General features: G+C 40.1%; 1 protein-coding gene across 3 annotated transcripts in view; it reads left to right on the forward strand.

Annotated features, from left to right (window-relative positions):
• LOC126176945 (heterochromatin protein 1-like) overlaps window positions 1-17,243 on the forward strand; it is a 156,375-nt gene that overhangs the window by 102,240 nt on the left and 36,892 nt on the right. For all 3 annotated transcript variants that reach the window (XM_049924147.1, XM_049924145.1, XM_049924146.1), the window contains exon 3: window positions 7,989-8,099. In XM_049924147.1, coding sequence (XP_049780104.1) covers window positions 7,989-8,099 — 111 coding nt within the window. The remainder of the gene's footprint in view (window positions 1-7,988; window positions 8,100-17,243) is intronic.

Below are 17,243 nucleotides of genomic sequence, written 5' to 3' on the forward strand. Positions count from 1 at the left end.
TAAGTCACAGCTGCAAAATACTAACACAAATTCTTTACAGACGAATGGAAAAACTAGTAGAAGCCGACCTCGGGGAAGATCAGTTTGGATTCCGGAGAAATACTGGAACACGTGAGGCAATACTGACCTTACGACTTATCTTAGAAAATATATTAAGGAAAGGCAAACCTACGTTTCTAGCATTTGTAGACTTAGAGAAAGCTTTGGCAATGTTGACTGGAATACTCTCTTTCGAATTCTAAAGGTGGCAGGGGCAAAATACAGGGAGCGAAAGGCTATTTACAATTTGTACAGAAACCAGATGGCAGTTATAAGAGTCGAGGGGCATGAAAGGGAAGCAGTGGTTGGGAAGGGAGTGAGACTGGGTTGTAGCCTCTCCCCGATGTTATTCAATCTGTATATTGAGCAAGCAGTAAAGGAAACAAAAGAAAAATTCGGCGTAGGTATTAAAATCCATGGAGAAGAAATAAAAACTTTGAGTTTCGCCAATGACATTGTAATTCTGTCAGAGACAGCAAAGGACTTGGAAGAACAGTTGAACGGAATGGACAGTGTCTTGAAAGGAGGATATAATATGAACATCAAGAAAAGCAAAATGAGGATAATGGAATGTAGTCGAATTAAGTGGGGTGATGCTGAGGGAATTAATTAGGAAATTAGACACTTAAAGTAGTAAAGGAGTTTTGCTATTTGGGGAGCAAAATAACTGATGATGGTCGAAGTAGAGAGGATATAAAGTGTAGACTGGCAATGGCAACGAAAGCATTTCTGAAGAAGAGAAATTTGTTAACATCGAGTATAGATTTAAGTGTCAGGAAGTCGTTTCTGAAAGTATTTGTATGGAGTGTAGCCATGTATGGAAGTGAAACATGGACAATTAATAGCTTGGACAAGAAGAGAATAGAAGCTTTCGAAATGTGGCGCTACAGAAGAATGCTGAAGATTAGATGGGTAGATCACATAACTAATGATGAAGTATTGAATAGAATTGGGGAGAAGAGGAGTTTGTGGCACAACTTGACAAAAAGAAGGGACCAGTTAGTAGGGCATGTTCTGAGGCATCAAGGGATCACAAATTTGGCATTGGAGGGCAGCGCGGAAGGTAAAAATCGTAGAGAGAGACCAAGAGATGAATACACTAAGCGGATTCAAAAGGATATGGGTTGCAGTAAGTACTGGGAGATGAAGCAGCTTGCACAGGATAGGATAGCATGGAGAGCTGCATCAAACCAGTCTCAGGACTGAAGACCACAACAAAAACAGATTTGTTTAGAGAATTTGAAGCAATCTACAGGTAAAGCAAAGCATCGAGGAAAGAAATAAACTGCTATTGCCCTGGTTAAAGGGTTACTGTACAATGTGTACAGCAATCGGTGAATTAAGAGTCCTACATTCAATTATTTTAATTACAGTAATGTCTTACTATTTATATTTTAATGAAGAATTTTAGAAGTAACTATAGAAAAAGTTTTATGTTTGGATTGATTATGTGTGAGTGAAGTTGTGTATGAATGACATGAATACATCTTAAGTTAAATATTTAGAAGATTTAGCGTACCTTTTACAAATTGTTTGAAAGAGGGTGTTTCCTTTTCCTTGTTCACGCTGGACATAGTAACAGACTGATGGTGACAATTTTCAAATGTATGAAAACACTTCCTCATTATCATTGTCTGCCATATTGTAAACACTGTTGTAACTGCATTGTAAATGCTTCTGTAACTGCAATCTTATTGTAATTGAGGCAACAACAGTTGATCCAGAAAAAAATGTCAGGAGTTTGTCTATCCACAGTTGCAGTGACGATAATCATTTATATGCGAAACTTAGCCTCATAAAGTAAAACAATATAGTGAAGAAGAATTTCATTCAGTGCTCTCAAGATCTTCGAGAAAAGTTGCACTCACATCTCTGCAGATATTTAATCTTTCAGTTCAACACCAATGCTTAGCCAGTATAGCCACTAAATACTCTTTACAGACTTGAGGAAAGGTTTCTTACATCAAGACAAGAACAAAATGTCTAGTAAACAGGGGGCTTTAAAACACATGCCTTAACATGTTTGGTGCCCCACACCTGCCAGGTACAGCAGCTCAGGAAACGCCAGGTGGCTAATGCCATGCCTAGCATGTTCTGAATATCGGCACCGTCTAGTCTACAGTATTTTTTCAGGAGACGAGGTACTGACAGAATTGAAGCTGTCAGCATGGGTCGTGAGTCGTGCTTGGGTAGCTCAGGTTGTAGGACACTTGGCCGCAAAAGGCAAAGGTCCCAAGTTAGATTCTCGATCCGGCACACAAGTTATAATCTGCTAGGGAGTTTCAGTATGTTTTGTTTACTGTACATGTCGAATTTGCTGCAGTCAGTGCGCGGACACTGCAATGAACATCAGTTGCGATTTAACTGTTCGTTTATCTTTCTACCATACTGTGGTGAAACTTGTACAGGTAAGTGCATTTGTTTTCAATTTATTGTTCTTTCTCTTTAAAAATAATTACTTTCAGTGTAATTACGCACAAATTATATTTTTATAGAAATGTCTGAAAATGGGTGTGGACGTAAGAAGAAATTATTTCGTGTTGAAGGTAAATTTTGTGTGTAATTACAGCGAAAATAATTATTTTATAGGTAAAGGATGATAAATTGAAAACGAATGCACTTACTTGCACAAGTTTCACCACAGAATGGTAGAAAGATAAACCAAACAGCTAAATAGCAACTGATGCTCAGTGAAGAGTGCCTGGGCATAGACCAACGCAAATCTGACCCATACGGTAAATAAAACATAGCCTAGTCAGCGCCAGTAGTTAGAAAACACTAGGTGTGATGTTGCCCGCCTGGCGGGTCGGAGACACCAAACATATTGAAAGCTATGAACACTTGTTAATTTTTGCTACTGTGAAACACCTCTTTTCTATAGAACAAGTGCTCATAGCTCTTAAGGTGTGGCTTTTACAGCCCATGTTTTGGTGTAAAGAAACTGTCTTAAGAGTCTGTAAATAGACTTTAGTTACACCCTGTATACAAATACTTCCATTAGAATCTGATTTTAATATCTTCTTTCATTAATAATGGGATTAACATACACAATGGCCAAAAAGGAAATTTACTTTCATGCAGATTGTGAGGGGTATGGACGTCTGCTGTAAACGAGCCACCTAAACACCAGATCTGCATCTACGTGTCTACTCCGCATTTCTCACTTAAGTGCTTGGCACATAGTTCATTGAGCCACTTTAAGATTATTTCTCTACCATTCCATTCTTAAATAACGTGTGGGGAGAAACAAACATTTACATCTTTCTGACAAGCTCTAATTTTGCCTATTTTATTGTGATAGTTTCTCCCAATGTAGATGGGCATCAAAAAAATATTTTTGCTTTCAGAGGAGAAAGTTGGTGACTGAACTTTTGTGAAAACGCCTTTCTTTTAATGATTGCCACCCCCAGCTAATTTATCATATCTGTTACTTTTCATAGTAATAGAAAACAAGCTGCCCTTTCTTGAACTGTAGGAGTCTGGGTTGAGACCTCTACTGTTGTGGAAATGATAAGAGCACACCAGTCAGTATGCCGGACACTAATGATACAACAGTAGTAAAACAAGAATTTATTCTTTGAAATTACAGTTACGTAGTCTCCACTGTGTCAGCAGTGCTGCAGTTCATGGCCTCAGAAGTTGCTGATGCTGCCTCAGCAAACTGCAGTGTACATCGCCCTCAGCGTCGGGCTCATCTGATCACAGTGTTAGGCAGGAGGCAGGTCTCATGGCGAACAGCTTAGTCTGTACAACAGGTGTTTCTTTCCTGGATGGTGACAGCGAATTAACAGGCTCAGTCAACATCTCAAAGAACTGCAGTTGGGTAATTCCTCAGCAGCTCTGCATGGCGTGGAAATAATCCAAAGCGCAGTCCTTCCACAAAGGAAGGCCAGGGATGTCAGTGACTGCTCTCAGATACCAGTCAGGCACAGCAGCAGTTTAGCATCCCTCCCGAATACTGTGACAGTTGGACAGAGTGCTGAGCACCATCAGTTCAGTTCAGCAAGCTGTAGTTAAGTCTTCATATTGTCTCATCATTGGTTGCGAGGTCAGCAGCTCATAGTGACGGTGTCTGGTAGACCAGGCAGATAGCAGTCTGAGGCAGAAGTCATCTTGACGAATGGTAGTAACGCATCACAGGTTCAACTATGTAACTGATGTACTGCAACATAAAAATTGATAGAAAGGCTTGGAAGCCGATAGTTCAATTCTTTTATCGTGGCGGCTTGCGCATGCCCACCCAAATGCGGGAGATTGCTGCGTTGCCAGTTGCAAACGACGCATGCGCGAAAAGAAGCAGTGCCACAGTATAGTATAGTTCGCAAACTTATGTATAGGGTGGAGCGCGCAGTTTATGAAGTAAAGCCACCACGGCCGCTGTAACCCTTTCGCTTCTACAGAGACGTGCTCCCCGCATTCCGCGCTGTGTACGATTTTGTCATCACTGCGCTGCTCGCCTGTGCAGACACATGGTGTTCCAACTTCTTTGACACTTTTATCATTCGATTTCACAAAAACTATTTGGCCCCAAAAATTTGATTTTTACACATGTTCTTGACTAATACCTTCCCCCCGTAAAGGACTTAATTTTGTTTTGATGTTCAACGCAGTTATTGTGCAGCATTAAATGTAGTAAACCATTTCATGAAATTTTGGAGAGTTTGCAGCGGTAAATGTCCATAGCGTATACTTTCCGTATGGTCGATTTTAGTTGCCACAATGTTGAGAATGAAATGTGGACAAGATACCTAAATTTCATATAAAATTTACTGTATAACAATATCTCATTTAATTTAAGTACCAGATTGGTGTTGTATGTAATATTGAGGAATATTCCGTCTTTCGCAACTGTAATAAAAGTTTTATTTATATCAGAGTCATTTCGCTTTTTTCTAAAACGTTCTGACTAAAACAAAGTTGGCGAAGTACACAAAACTGAATTGTGGACGTAATAAAACATAGAAACTAAAATATATTGTCAGTGAGGCGCAATGTGCAAACAATTTGTGTTTGTCACAACGAACAGCAAATACTTGCCAAAACATAGATCAGTCGGCGAAAACATTGAATATGATGTTGCCAAATCAGCGAAGCAAAGAATTGCGTCAGACAATCAAGTAGCTCGACAATGTACGAGCAGAAATTCTGCTCTAAATAATTCTTTTAATACTGTCGCAAAAGAATATATCTCAATATAAATAGTAAAACACCGACTGCAGAAGAGAAGATATACAAACAGAACAGATAACATGAATATTGCATGTGTGCCTTTCCATTGTTTTTAATTGCTGTGAAAAGAAACATTGGAGGACAAAATTAGAAAAACTGAAAACTTATTATGATTATAATGAAGAGACAAAGCACTAGTAATTTCAAAAAATTACATTCAAACGAATAATCTTCATGAAGTAAGACACTTTAATATTGTTCTTAAATAAAGAAAATATTAATCACCGAACATGGTTGGAACTCAGAACCTTTCGCTTAGCAGCCAAATACCTTAACCATTACGCTAACGCAGTTCGTTGCTCAGTAGAACTCCTGCTTTAAAATATCACACAAAATACTGACAAAAACAGTTCGTATGACTATGAATTACTCACATTTCATCGAAGTACAATAGGAAATAAACAGTTACCGCTGTTCTTTATCGCGAAAAAGCTGTTCGTGAGAATGATACAAACACCTTTCCTTGCTATTGCCTGAATTAGGAGGCTTATTGCTTGTTTGGTTTAATTAATTAATAGAATATGAAGCAATTAGTATAAAGAATGCTTTTTCCAAACTTTCCATAAAAGGAAGTCTGCTATCAAGACATTGCTTTTGTTCAACTACTTTATTTATGACTGAACGTTTCCAAAACTGAAGACTCTCATCCGTGCTTTCCACTGCAGTCGAGCTCTGACAACGACGTTCTCTGTTCATTGGCTGACTGTGTTTTGTGACGTCAGATGTGCAGAACGAACCTAAACTCGGCCACCGTCGTTAATGACGCGCACTATAGTATGTATTACTACTGGTTTGTGGCAGTGACTGATGTCAGGCCGGCAATAGCCAAATGTGGCGTACTTTTCTTGAATTGTCAGCAATCTTCACCACCTGTCTATCTCGTAACAATGACTTTCAGGACTTTAGAGTGTTGCTTTTCCATCATGTCAGCAGGCTGAAATGTGTTTTTGTGAAAATTTTACACTCCATCTTAAAAATCAAGCTGTGCTGTTACTGTGTCAAGATGTCCCCTGCTCGTGTAGGTAGTGGTGCTGAGTTTAGAATGCAAGTTTCTTGACTGCGCGGGGTGAGGCTCTCTCTTCCATATTTCTTCTGCCCCCACCCCCCAACCATGTGGGTTCGGGGGTAAGGATAGGCCCGAGGTATTCCTGCCTGTCGTAAGAGGTGACTAAGAGGAGTCTCTCATGTTTCAGCCTTTGTGATGGTCCCCTCTAGGGTTTGACCTACATTCTTAAAAATTTTTCCCAAGAGCAAGCCAGTTAGGGAAGGGCGCCTTACATGGTGCATCGTGCCTTGAGATCCATAGCCCACTTTCTCGCTGTTGCATTGCAGTCCCGCTTGGTCTCCATCTCATCGGCGAGGACACCTTCGTGGGTGCATTTTCCTCCATGCAACATGCAGTGTCGCTTTCTGTGCCGCCGATGACCATGGACTTGTTTGCACCTACTATCCAGCACGGTAGCCAGTCCGTTGTGGTGGGTCAACCATGTACCCTGTTGGTTATAGCTCTCTGACTACACAGGGATCACTCTGCTGATGCCTGCACCGTTAACTCATCCACGTGTACCAAGGAGTAGATGCCCGTCACTGTGGGGCATCTGGACTCCCAGCAATGGCCATCCTGCCAGGCAGCCTTTCCTGCAGCTGGGTGGCGCCCATGGGGAGGGCCCCTGATCGGAGTGAGTGGCAACAAGGCGGATGACGCTTGAAGAAGCATACCATGTCATCACTTGCTGGTGATCAAACACCAGCAGTCTCCAAGCATTCTAAGGCTCAGTACAATGCTAGGAAGTACGACACCAAATCGTTCCCCTTCCTGGCCACACCATGGGAGGAACGCCAGGCTAAGGATGGCAGCGAACCTCATTCAGCCCAGTACCTCGCATGTATGAGCACTGATGGGGACTCTTGTTTCAATGAAGTCACAATTTTTTGTAGACCATGTAGAGGACAAGTTTGGGGAGGTGGAGGGCTTGTCCAAAATGCGGTCAGACTCAGTCTTGATAAAAACATCGTCCTCTGCCCAGTCACAACTTAGAGCAACAAGGCGTTCATTTGGTCTGGCGCGTCCATTGGGGTTTGAGGGATAATCAGGTTGCCACCAGTGCCTTCATCTTGGCCTTCAAGGGTGACATATTGCCCGAGAAACTGAAGGTGATGGTCTACCGCTGTGATGTAAAGCCATATATCCCTCCCCGTATGAGGTGCTTTAAATGCTGGAAGTTTGAGTACATATCTTCCTGCTGTAATTCCAGCGTCATATGTGGAGATTGTGGATGTCCATCACATTCCAATACTCTATGTGCTCCACCTCCCATCTGTGTTCAACTGCGGAGAACATCATTCCCCTTGCTAACCAGACTGCAAGATTTTACAGCAAGAAAGGAAAATCGTGGAATACAAGACCCTGGACCAACTGTTCTACACAGAACAAGGGACCAATGACCTAACTGTTTGGTCCCTTGGTCCCTTCCCCCCTCTTTTAAACCAACCAACCAATTTCTTCTGCTTTCTGCAATGTCTTTTGCTCGTTGGTCATTTTGACTGTGACATGAAGGGCTTGGTCTGGATTGCCCTGGCTGGAGAGGACTTTTATGTGGTTGTTCCAATTTAAGTTATTCTGAACTGTAATATCTAGATATTTAGTTGAATTAACAGCCTTTATAGTTGTGTTATTTATCATGTAACCTACTGTTTATTAATTTATTGTCTTTCTTTAGCCTCCAGCAAAGAAAAGAAAATCATCCAAGGTTGCAAAAGTACCAAAAAATGATGATGAAACTGCAGACGATGAAAATGAGGAGGAAGAAAGTGAAGAAAAGGCTGTTGAGGTAAGTTTCTTTGGTTATTTGTTTGATTACCAGTATATACAGCAAATGGTTCCTTTAATCTGAAATTAACTCCCAAAGCGAGTCAATGTTCCAGAACCAAAACTGGATTTCCTTGTCTTTTGCTCTTTTAAGTTGCCCTGTCAGAAATATATATATGTTATCAGGTAAAATATTTCGGAAAAGGGACACTTGTGTTTCTATGTTTCTCAAAAAGTCAAAAAAAGCCTTCAGCTATGAAAAGAGCCTAGGATTTTTATTTGTTTTATGTGTAACCATGAGAGCACATCCCTTGTTTATCTAACCAGCGTCCATAAAATTTGGTCTAGAAATCAGATTGCAGAGAATAATGAAGCTGAAATAGGTACTTTTAATTAAAAATGTAAGTGCTGCTTTTACTATTAATATTACTGATGATACTGAAAATAGAAATAGAGGTTGAGTGGCATTGGGTATCAGTGTTATGGTAATATCCTGTTATATTTTAATTTGTTCACACTACGAGTAACATCACACTCGTAGGTTTAAGAAGTGAAGCATAATGAGAACTCCATTAAAGACCAAAATACACTGAGGTGCCCAAAGTAATGGAATAGCAATAAGCATGTATGCAAAAGGTGGTACACAAGGTATAAAAGTGCAGTGCATTGGTGGAACTGTCATGGTACTCAGGTGATTGATGTGAAAATGTTTCCAATGTGGTTATTACTACACAACAGGAATCAGCAGACCTTGAATGCGGAATGGTAGTTGGAGCTAGATGCATGGGACATTCCATTTCTGAAATCATTAGGGAATTCAATATTCCGAGACCCACAGTGTCAAGAGTTTGCCAAGAACACCAAATTTCAGGTATTACCTCTCACTACAAACAACGCAGTAGCTGATACCTTCATTTGATGACCAAAGAGCAGAGGCATTTGCATAAAGTTGTCAGGGTAACAGGCAAATGCAGAAATAAGTGTGGGACATACAGCTAACATATCCCTTACAACAGGGTGGAGAAATTTGGCATTAATTGGCCATGGGAGCATACAACCAACATAAGTGGCTTTGCTGACAGTCCTTTTGGTGCCTCTCCTGGGGGCTTGTAACCATATCAAGGACCATAGACGACTGGAAAACCATGGCCTTGTCAGATGAGTCCCAATTTCAGTTGATTAGAGCTGATGGTAGGATTAAAGTGTGGTGCAGAACCCATTAAGCGATGGACCCATGTTGTAAACAAGGCACCGGGCATGCTGGTGGTGGCTGCATAATGAAGTGGGCTGTGTTTACATGGAATGGACTTGGTCCAGTCGAAGTGAACCAATCATTGACTGGCATGCTTCCAAACATCAATGAAATTTTTGTTTATAATAATGCGCCTCATCACTGGGCCACAATGGTTCGTGATTTGTTTGAGAAACATTTTGGACAAGTTGAATGTATGATTTGCCCACGCAGATTGGTCGACATGAATCCCTTCAAGCATTTATGGGACATAGGCCTGGTTCAGTATCTCTGCAGGTGTCTTCCAGTGACTTGTTGAGTCCATGCTACATCTAATTGTTGCACTATGCTGGAAAAAGGAAGTCCAACACAATATTAGGAGGTTTCCCAGACTTTTGTCACCTCAGTGTAAAGTTCATAAAGGGTATTAATAGCAGTTCTTGTATGAAAAATTGTAGATGGAACTGGATTAGAGTCATACAAACATTTCAAGACATGAATATCATTTTTTACAAAAAAATATACAAATCTATAGATCAGTGTATAGAAGATAGTACATATCGCCCATTTTTTGTGTTTATCTTTGTAATTGCAAACAATTATGAAAAAGAAAATAGTGTTCTCCCTCAGTTGGAAGTGCCTTTTGCTATTGATGCCCTGTTTATAGGGAAAGAACTTCCCAGTGCTTCAATAGGCATTCTTATCTGTGTGCAATGTAGACATTTTTAATTTCCATATACTTTGACATGAAAATTCTCTTTCATTTATTCAGTCTCTTTCACTGGAGAATGCATGTTGTAAAGTATTAAATCCCAGTGCAACTGTCTCTGTTGTGAATACTGCAATTTCAAATATATTGTGAAAAGTTTTGACACATGTGAGATTCATTTGAAATTGACTTTGTTAATGACAGTACAGCAGTGGCACTCCTGTTAAGTCAGATATGCGTGTAATTACTGAATTTACATTTAAAAAAGTAAGTGACGTTGTGTAATGGTCTCATGTGTATCACTGAAATCTAGTATAGTGAAATGGTTGCTCCTTGTATGTTCATGACATGCCTAAGACAGTTAAATTAATGCACTTATGCTTTAGTCACTTTAAAATCTTGTCTGTTGTTGAATATTGAGCCATCACGAACATTGTAGTCAGAACTTCAGATATCTACATGAGAGGGAAACACCAATCAGCCTGTAATCACATGAGAGATTTTGGGTGACAAATGACTTCAGCAGTGGGGAATGCAGCAATCATTGTAATTTAATTTCCGTTCTTTGCCTCCAGTTCTTGGCGAGGGGAAAAGTGCACAGTTATTGATTCTGATAAAAAATATGGCAAGTGCTATTGTTAATTTATTTGCTGTGTAGAGATTGCTGAGGAAACAAAATGAAAAAATATAAAAAGCAACTATAAACACAGCTAGATATCCTAAAATAGTGCTAGTGATTTTAATGTTGATGTAGGCCAATATAATCAAACATAAAGGCTCAAATGATGTATAGAAGCAATACAGACTGACTCCTTCCTGTGTCATCCATCACTCTCTGGATTCTTAACTTTGATTATGCAGACAATCTTTACGTATGACCTGAATTTCTTTGGGTTTTGTGAAAAATCTTTCAATAGGATTCTGTTATGGAAGTTATTGTAGGCTTCATGCATTGCCTTTTGACTATGAAATGTGTTCCATTCAGCATCTATCTATCTGAAGGCTTGTGGCTTGTTTTGCATCTATTACACAGTAGTCACCGTTTATTAGTTTCGTTATCGTAACTATACCGTAAGAGTCCCTTCCATTATAAACTGTTCTAGCAAGTACATATCAACCCTGTGCTTGATCAGTTATGGTATTCTCTTAAAACTTGAACTGTTCTTCCCTTAGAGCACTGCATCTGTATGAGCAGCTATCAATAGCTTAGCAAGTGTTACGAAAGTACATAGTTGACAGTTTCCACAGTCTGTAGTCCATGACATCACAGGAGAGAATCATGAGATAAAATTTACAGATTTGTTGAAGACAGCTCTGTGCTTCAAATTTTTTTTCCATTTTATACTCACTAATAACTCTTGTAACAATGTCAAAAGTAGTGCTTAAGTGCAATAAATGTAGACAATTTGTGGACAGTATTCACTGCTTTGAAGGGGGAAACCAAAAAGAATTTGATATTACAGCTATAACATGTGCAAAAACACAATATTAACACTGCAGCATTTTACATCATAACAGCTAAAGTTTGTCAGATCATCAAATTTCAGACAAAGTTGGCAGAATACATAGCAACAGCTTACAGTTTGCTGCAATAAGTTACACATGACACTTGCAAAAGTAAGAAAATTCTCAAAAATATACTTTTTATATCAAAAACACATACTGAAATTGTGAGGATTGACTGGAGAAGGATAATGATGCCAAAGTTTCTAAGAAGCACAAAGGTAGTTTCCAAATGACAATTTAGTAAGAAATTTGCATGGCACTCACAGATGTTTGAAAATATGCAGTATGTCATGGTACATACAAGGACAGGCACAATAAAGTATTGGGAAAAGACACAAACAATAAAATATTAGAATCTAGAAATTTTAATTGGCCCTATTTGCCATATATAATCAGATTCCCGGTTTTTCCTTTGTTTGAGGCCACATGTGGTAGATAGGTAACAACTCGTGTAAGCATAGATTGTTTTACTTAGTGAATTTGTGACACCTTGTACACTATATGTCATAGATAACACTGTAGCTTCAGCTTAGCCCGCTCCAAATTGTTTGTCAGTAGTGTAAAAATTCTGACTGTCAGAGACTTTCTCAAACGTCAATAAATAATTTTAGTCTGGAGCAAAAGCTCTTGTATCTTTAACCAAATTAAAAACCTACATTTGTTGTAGAGTGTAAGAAATCTCGCAAGTTAACACCTAGCTCTCTGGGCCTGCAACAGATTCAGGTTTTCCAGGATTTCACTGAAATCGCTCCAGGCAAATGCAAATGCCAGGATGCTTCAATTCCACATCCTTGAAATATTCTGAGCCTGTGCTCAGTCTCTAATGACCTTGATGTCGATGGGACATGAAACTCAAATCTTGTATCATACCCTCTTTGGTCAGATTTTGAGTGGAGTGAAAACAAGGCTTCCTAGAAATTACACAATGGATTTTTGTAACCAATCCAAATCTAATTATTGATTTGAGGAAAAACTGAAATATTTCATGAGCACCTGCTGCTAGCTACATAAATGAAGTGTCAAAAAGTTCAGCTCTTAAAGATCTAGCTATTGTACATAAAAAAGTTGTGTGGTGTGCTGTTTGGTTCCTTTAAAATGGTTTACTTTGAATCAAGAACCAAATAAAGGACATTTCAGGAAAAAAACAATAACATTCCACGTGGGGGGGAGGAAAAAAAAATCTAAAAACAAAGATGATGTGACTTACCAAACGAAAGCGCTGGCACGTCGATAGACACACAAACATACACACAAAATTCTAGCTTTCGCAACCAACGGTTGCCTCGTCAGGAAAGAGGGAAGGAGAGGGAGAGACGAAAGGATTTGGGTTTTAAGGGAGAGGGTAAGGAGTCATTCCAATCCCGGGAGCAGAAAGACTTACCTTAGGGGGAAAGGAGGACGGGTATACACTCGCGCGCACACACACACACAAAATTCTTTTATATCAAACTTGCGTCCTCAGCATCCTTTTGTATGCATCGGAAACATAGACTACCTATGCCAAACAAGAACGTCGCCTTAATGCTTTCCACATGCGGTGCCTGAGATCCATCCTCAGCGTAACGTGGAAGGACCGAGTGACCAACGAAGCAGTGCTATCTAAAACTAACTGCAACAGTATTTCAGCTATCTGCTTGTGTCTGTATATGTGTGGATGGATATGTGTGTGTGTGTGTGTGTGTGTGTGTGTGTGTGTGTGTGTGTGTGTGTGTGTGGTATACCCGTCCTTTTTTCCCCCTAAGGTAAGTCTTTCCGCTCCCGGGATTGGAATGACTCCTTACCCTCTCCCTTAAAACTCACATCGTTTCGTCTTTCCCTCTCCTTCCCTCTTTCCTGACAAAGCAGCCGTTGGTTGTGAAAGCTAGAATTTCGTGTGTTTGTGGTAAGTCTCATCATCTTTGTTTTTATATATATTTGTCCCACGTGGAATGTTTCCCTCTATTATATATATATATATATATATATATATATATATATATATATATAATAGAAGGAAACATTCCACAAAGGAAAAATATATTTAAAAACAAAGATGATGTGACTTACCAAATGAAAGTGCTGGCAGGTCGACAGACACACAAACAAACACACAAACAAACAAACACACAAACACACAAACAAACACAAACATACACACAAATCCAAGCTTTCGCAACCAACGGTTGCCTCGTCAGGAAAGAGGGAAGGAGAAGGAAAGACAAAAGGATATGGGTTTTAAGGGAGAGGGTAAGGAGTCATTCCAATCCCGGGAGCGGAAAGACTTACCTTAGGGGGAAAAAAGGACAGGTATACACTCGCACACACACACATATCCATCCACACATACACAGACACAAGCAGAAGTGTCTGCTTGTGTCTGTGTATGTGTGGATGGATATGTGTGTGTGTGCGAGTGTATACCTGTCCTTTTTTCCCCCTAAGGTAAGTCTTTCCGCTCCCGGGATTGGAATGACTCCTTACCCTCTCCCTTAAAACCCATATCCTTTTGTCTTTCCTTCTCCTTCCCTCTTTCCTGACGAGGCAACCGTTGGTTGCGAAAGCTTGTGTGTATGTTTGTGTTTGTTTGTGTGTCTGTCGACCTGCCAGCACTTTCATTTGGTAAGTCACATCATCTTTGTTTTTAAATATATATATATATATATATATATATATATATATATATATATATAAAAAGAAAGATGATGAGACTTACCAAACAAAAGCGCTGGCAGGTCGATAGACACACAAACATACACACAAAATCCTAGCTTTCGCAACCAACGGTTGCCTCGTCAGGAAAGAGGGAAGGAGGAGGAAAGACAAAAGGATATGGGTTTTAAGGGAGAGGGTAAGGAGTCATTCCAATCCCGGGAGCGGAAAGACTTACCTTAGGGGGAAAAAAGGACAGGTATACACTCGCGCGCACACACACACATATCCATCCACACATACACAGACACAAGCAGACATTTGTAAAGGCAAAGAGTTTTATATATATATATATATATATACATATATATTGGCCATGACATCTTGGTAGATGATTGTTGCAGTGTCTGTGTGTTTATGGGTTGCATTTTTTCATATGACTTGTCAAGCCAATGGTAGCACGGCATCTCTTGCCGCAATTGTCACAAGTGTATCTGGCTGCTGAGGCAGGAGTTGTGGTAGCATTGCGAAGCTTTTTCTGCCTTAATCTGTCTAACAAACCTTCATCATGCTTCTGCATACCAGATGATATATCATCACGCCACTCTGGTCTCATGCTAGGCCGTGCCTCCCATCTGATTGTGTTGATTCCAAAGCTCTCCATATCTCTTTTACAGGAGTCCTTGAACCTCAATACAGGACGCCCTACAGGTCTTTTGGCTATAGAGATCTCTCCAAGCATCACCTCACGTGGTAATCTGTCAGGATGCATACGGTGGACGTGTCCCAGCCAGCAGAGTCGTCTCTGCTTCAAGATAGCTGAAATACTGTTGCAGTTAGTTTTAGATAGCACTGCTTCGTTGGTCACTCGGTCCTTCCACGTTACGCCGAGGATGGATCTCAGGCACCGCATGTGGAAAGCATTAAGGCAACGTTCTTGTTTGGCATAAGTAGTCCATGTTTCCGATGCATACAAAAGGATGCTGAGGACGCAAGTTTGATATAAAAGAATTTTGGTGGTCAAAGAGAGTTTGTTGTTTTTCCAAACACGTGTAGAGAGTTTGCCAAAAGTTGTCGCAACTGTTCCAATGTGAGCATAAATTTCCTTGTCAACAGACATGTTTGATTCTATAGTACATCCAAGATAGCAGAAGTTATCTACGACTAGCAGAGTAGTGCCATCTAGTGTGATATTCGGCTTTGTGTTAGTACCCTGAACCATAATTACGGTCTTACTGCTGTTTACACTAATCGAGAATAGGTGGCATGCATGACTAAATCTTGATACTAGCTCTTGCAGCTATTCTGCGGAGTTCACAACAATTGTAGCATCATCAGCATACAGGAGTTCACGAGCGGCTATCTCGTAGCGCTTTGTCCTACTCTTCAGAAGACTGGCATTGAAAAGCCTTCCATCTTTCCTAGTATGCAGATGTACTCCAACATTGCAATTCTCGAAAGCCACTTGGAGCAGACCCGAGACGAAAATTCCAAAAAGAGTAGGTGCCAACACACAGCCTTGTCTTACGCCACAGTTCATACTGAGTGGTTTAGATGTACTGCCATCGAAGATTACCGAGCCACGCATATTGTCATGAAAAGAGCTTATTAAAGACAGCAAAGTTGGGGGACATCCAATTTTTTCCAGTATGCTGTAGAGTCCCTCCCTACTGACTGTGCCAAAGGCTTTGTTGAGGTCAACAAAAGCCACATATAATGGCACTCTGCGTTCGCAGCACTTCTCTTGTAGGTGGCGCAAGGTGAATATCATGTCACTTGTGGATCTGCCAGTTCAAAATCCACACTGTGACTCAGGGTAGATTCGAGCAGCCAAGGTTTCTAGTCTCTTCACGATTATCCTTGCATACGCCTTTCCAGCAATGCTCGAGAGATATTCCTCTATAGTTGTTACAATTACCTCTGTTAATAGTGATAGGCTATTTCTATCAACACATTTCCACGGCAGTAATACAGTATAATTTTGAAGACAAACATATTGAAAAGACATGTCGTTGACTACTTCAGCTGTTTTGTATTTCAAATGAGGGATTCAGTGCATGCTCACATTCTTATCTGGATTGAAGATACTCCTGATGTGTGTTCTGCTGTTGTAATTGCATACACTGAGCAGGTGATGCTTCAGTCTTGCAAAGCATGATGAATAATTACACCAATGGGTAAAGAAGTATCAGATACAAAATCGTCATAAGACTTGCAGAAAAGGGAATAAATTCTGCATATTTCATTTTCCTCATGAAACCTGTAAGAATACAACAGTTTTGAAAATAGAGGGCTAAAAAATAAATCATGTGATTCCTCAGTGGAGCGGACAAGTCAGTGTTCAGTTACTAATCCTGGAATTGTCAAGCTATAGCAAGCTGAGATGGACATTTAGTCAGCTGATTCTGAGATTGGTATTATAAATTACTTTTCAAAAAATATAACCAAAGCTTAGAAAATTTAATCAACAAAAATACTCAATTGTCTGTAGAAACAGCTTAAGAAAAAGGAGGCATCAAAAAGGCAGCTCTTTGTTTGATGGCACACAACTTGAGTAGCAGTTGTGATGGTTTGCAATCTCAAGTCACATCTCATGAATAGACTATATTTTTGAACAAGTTTACAATAAAGAAAGGCCAAGTAAGGTCGCTTTGTTTTAGACAGGTGCTGGACACAAGCCTTTTGGGCTCCTGCAGCTTTGAAAAATGTGAGGAAAGACCAGGAAACTTGAGAGAACAGGTGCCTCACAAAGTTTGCAGCAAGCTAAGGACCAGTCTATAAAACCCATGAAACAGAGCCCATTGATGATGTGTTCGATGTCACGGGTTACACTGAAGGTGCCAAAATCACCCTTTAAGATGACAAAAGGCAGATGTGGAAAAGGAACATCTCAGCAGTGCTGAAAACACCACATACAAGCGTTGACAAATTTGCGCCTATAAACTGCCCCATTTATACCGTTCTTTTTGAGACTAAGATTATCTTTTACGTCAACAACGGCACACGTCTTAGCAGCGCTCAAGAAGCACTCGATCCAAAAAAATTTTTTGCTGTTGACATTAGATGAGAACAAGAGCCCTGAGTTATCGAAT

The sequence above is a fragment of the Schistocerca cancellata genome, chromosome 3 (genome assembly GCF_023864275.1).
Source record: "Schistocerca cancellata isolate TAMUIC-IGC-003103 chromosome 3, iqSchCanc2.1, whole genome shotgun sequence".
Lineage (NCBI taxonomy): Eukaryota > Metazoa > Arthropoda > Insecta > Orthoptera > Acrididae > Schistocerca > Schistocerca cancellata.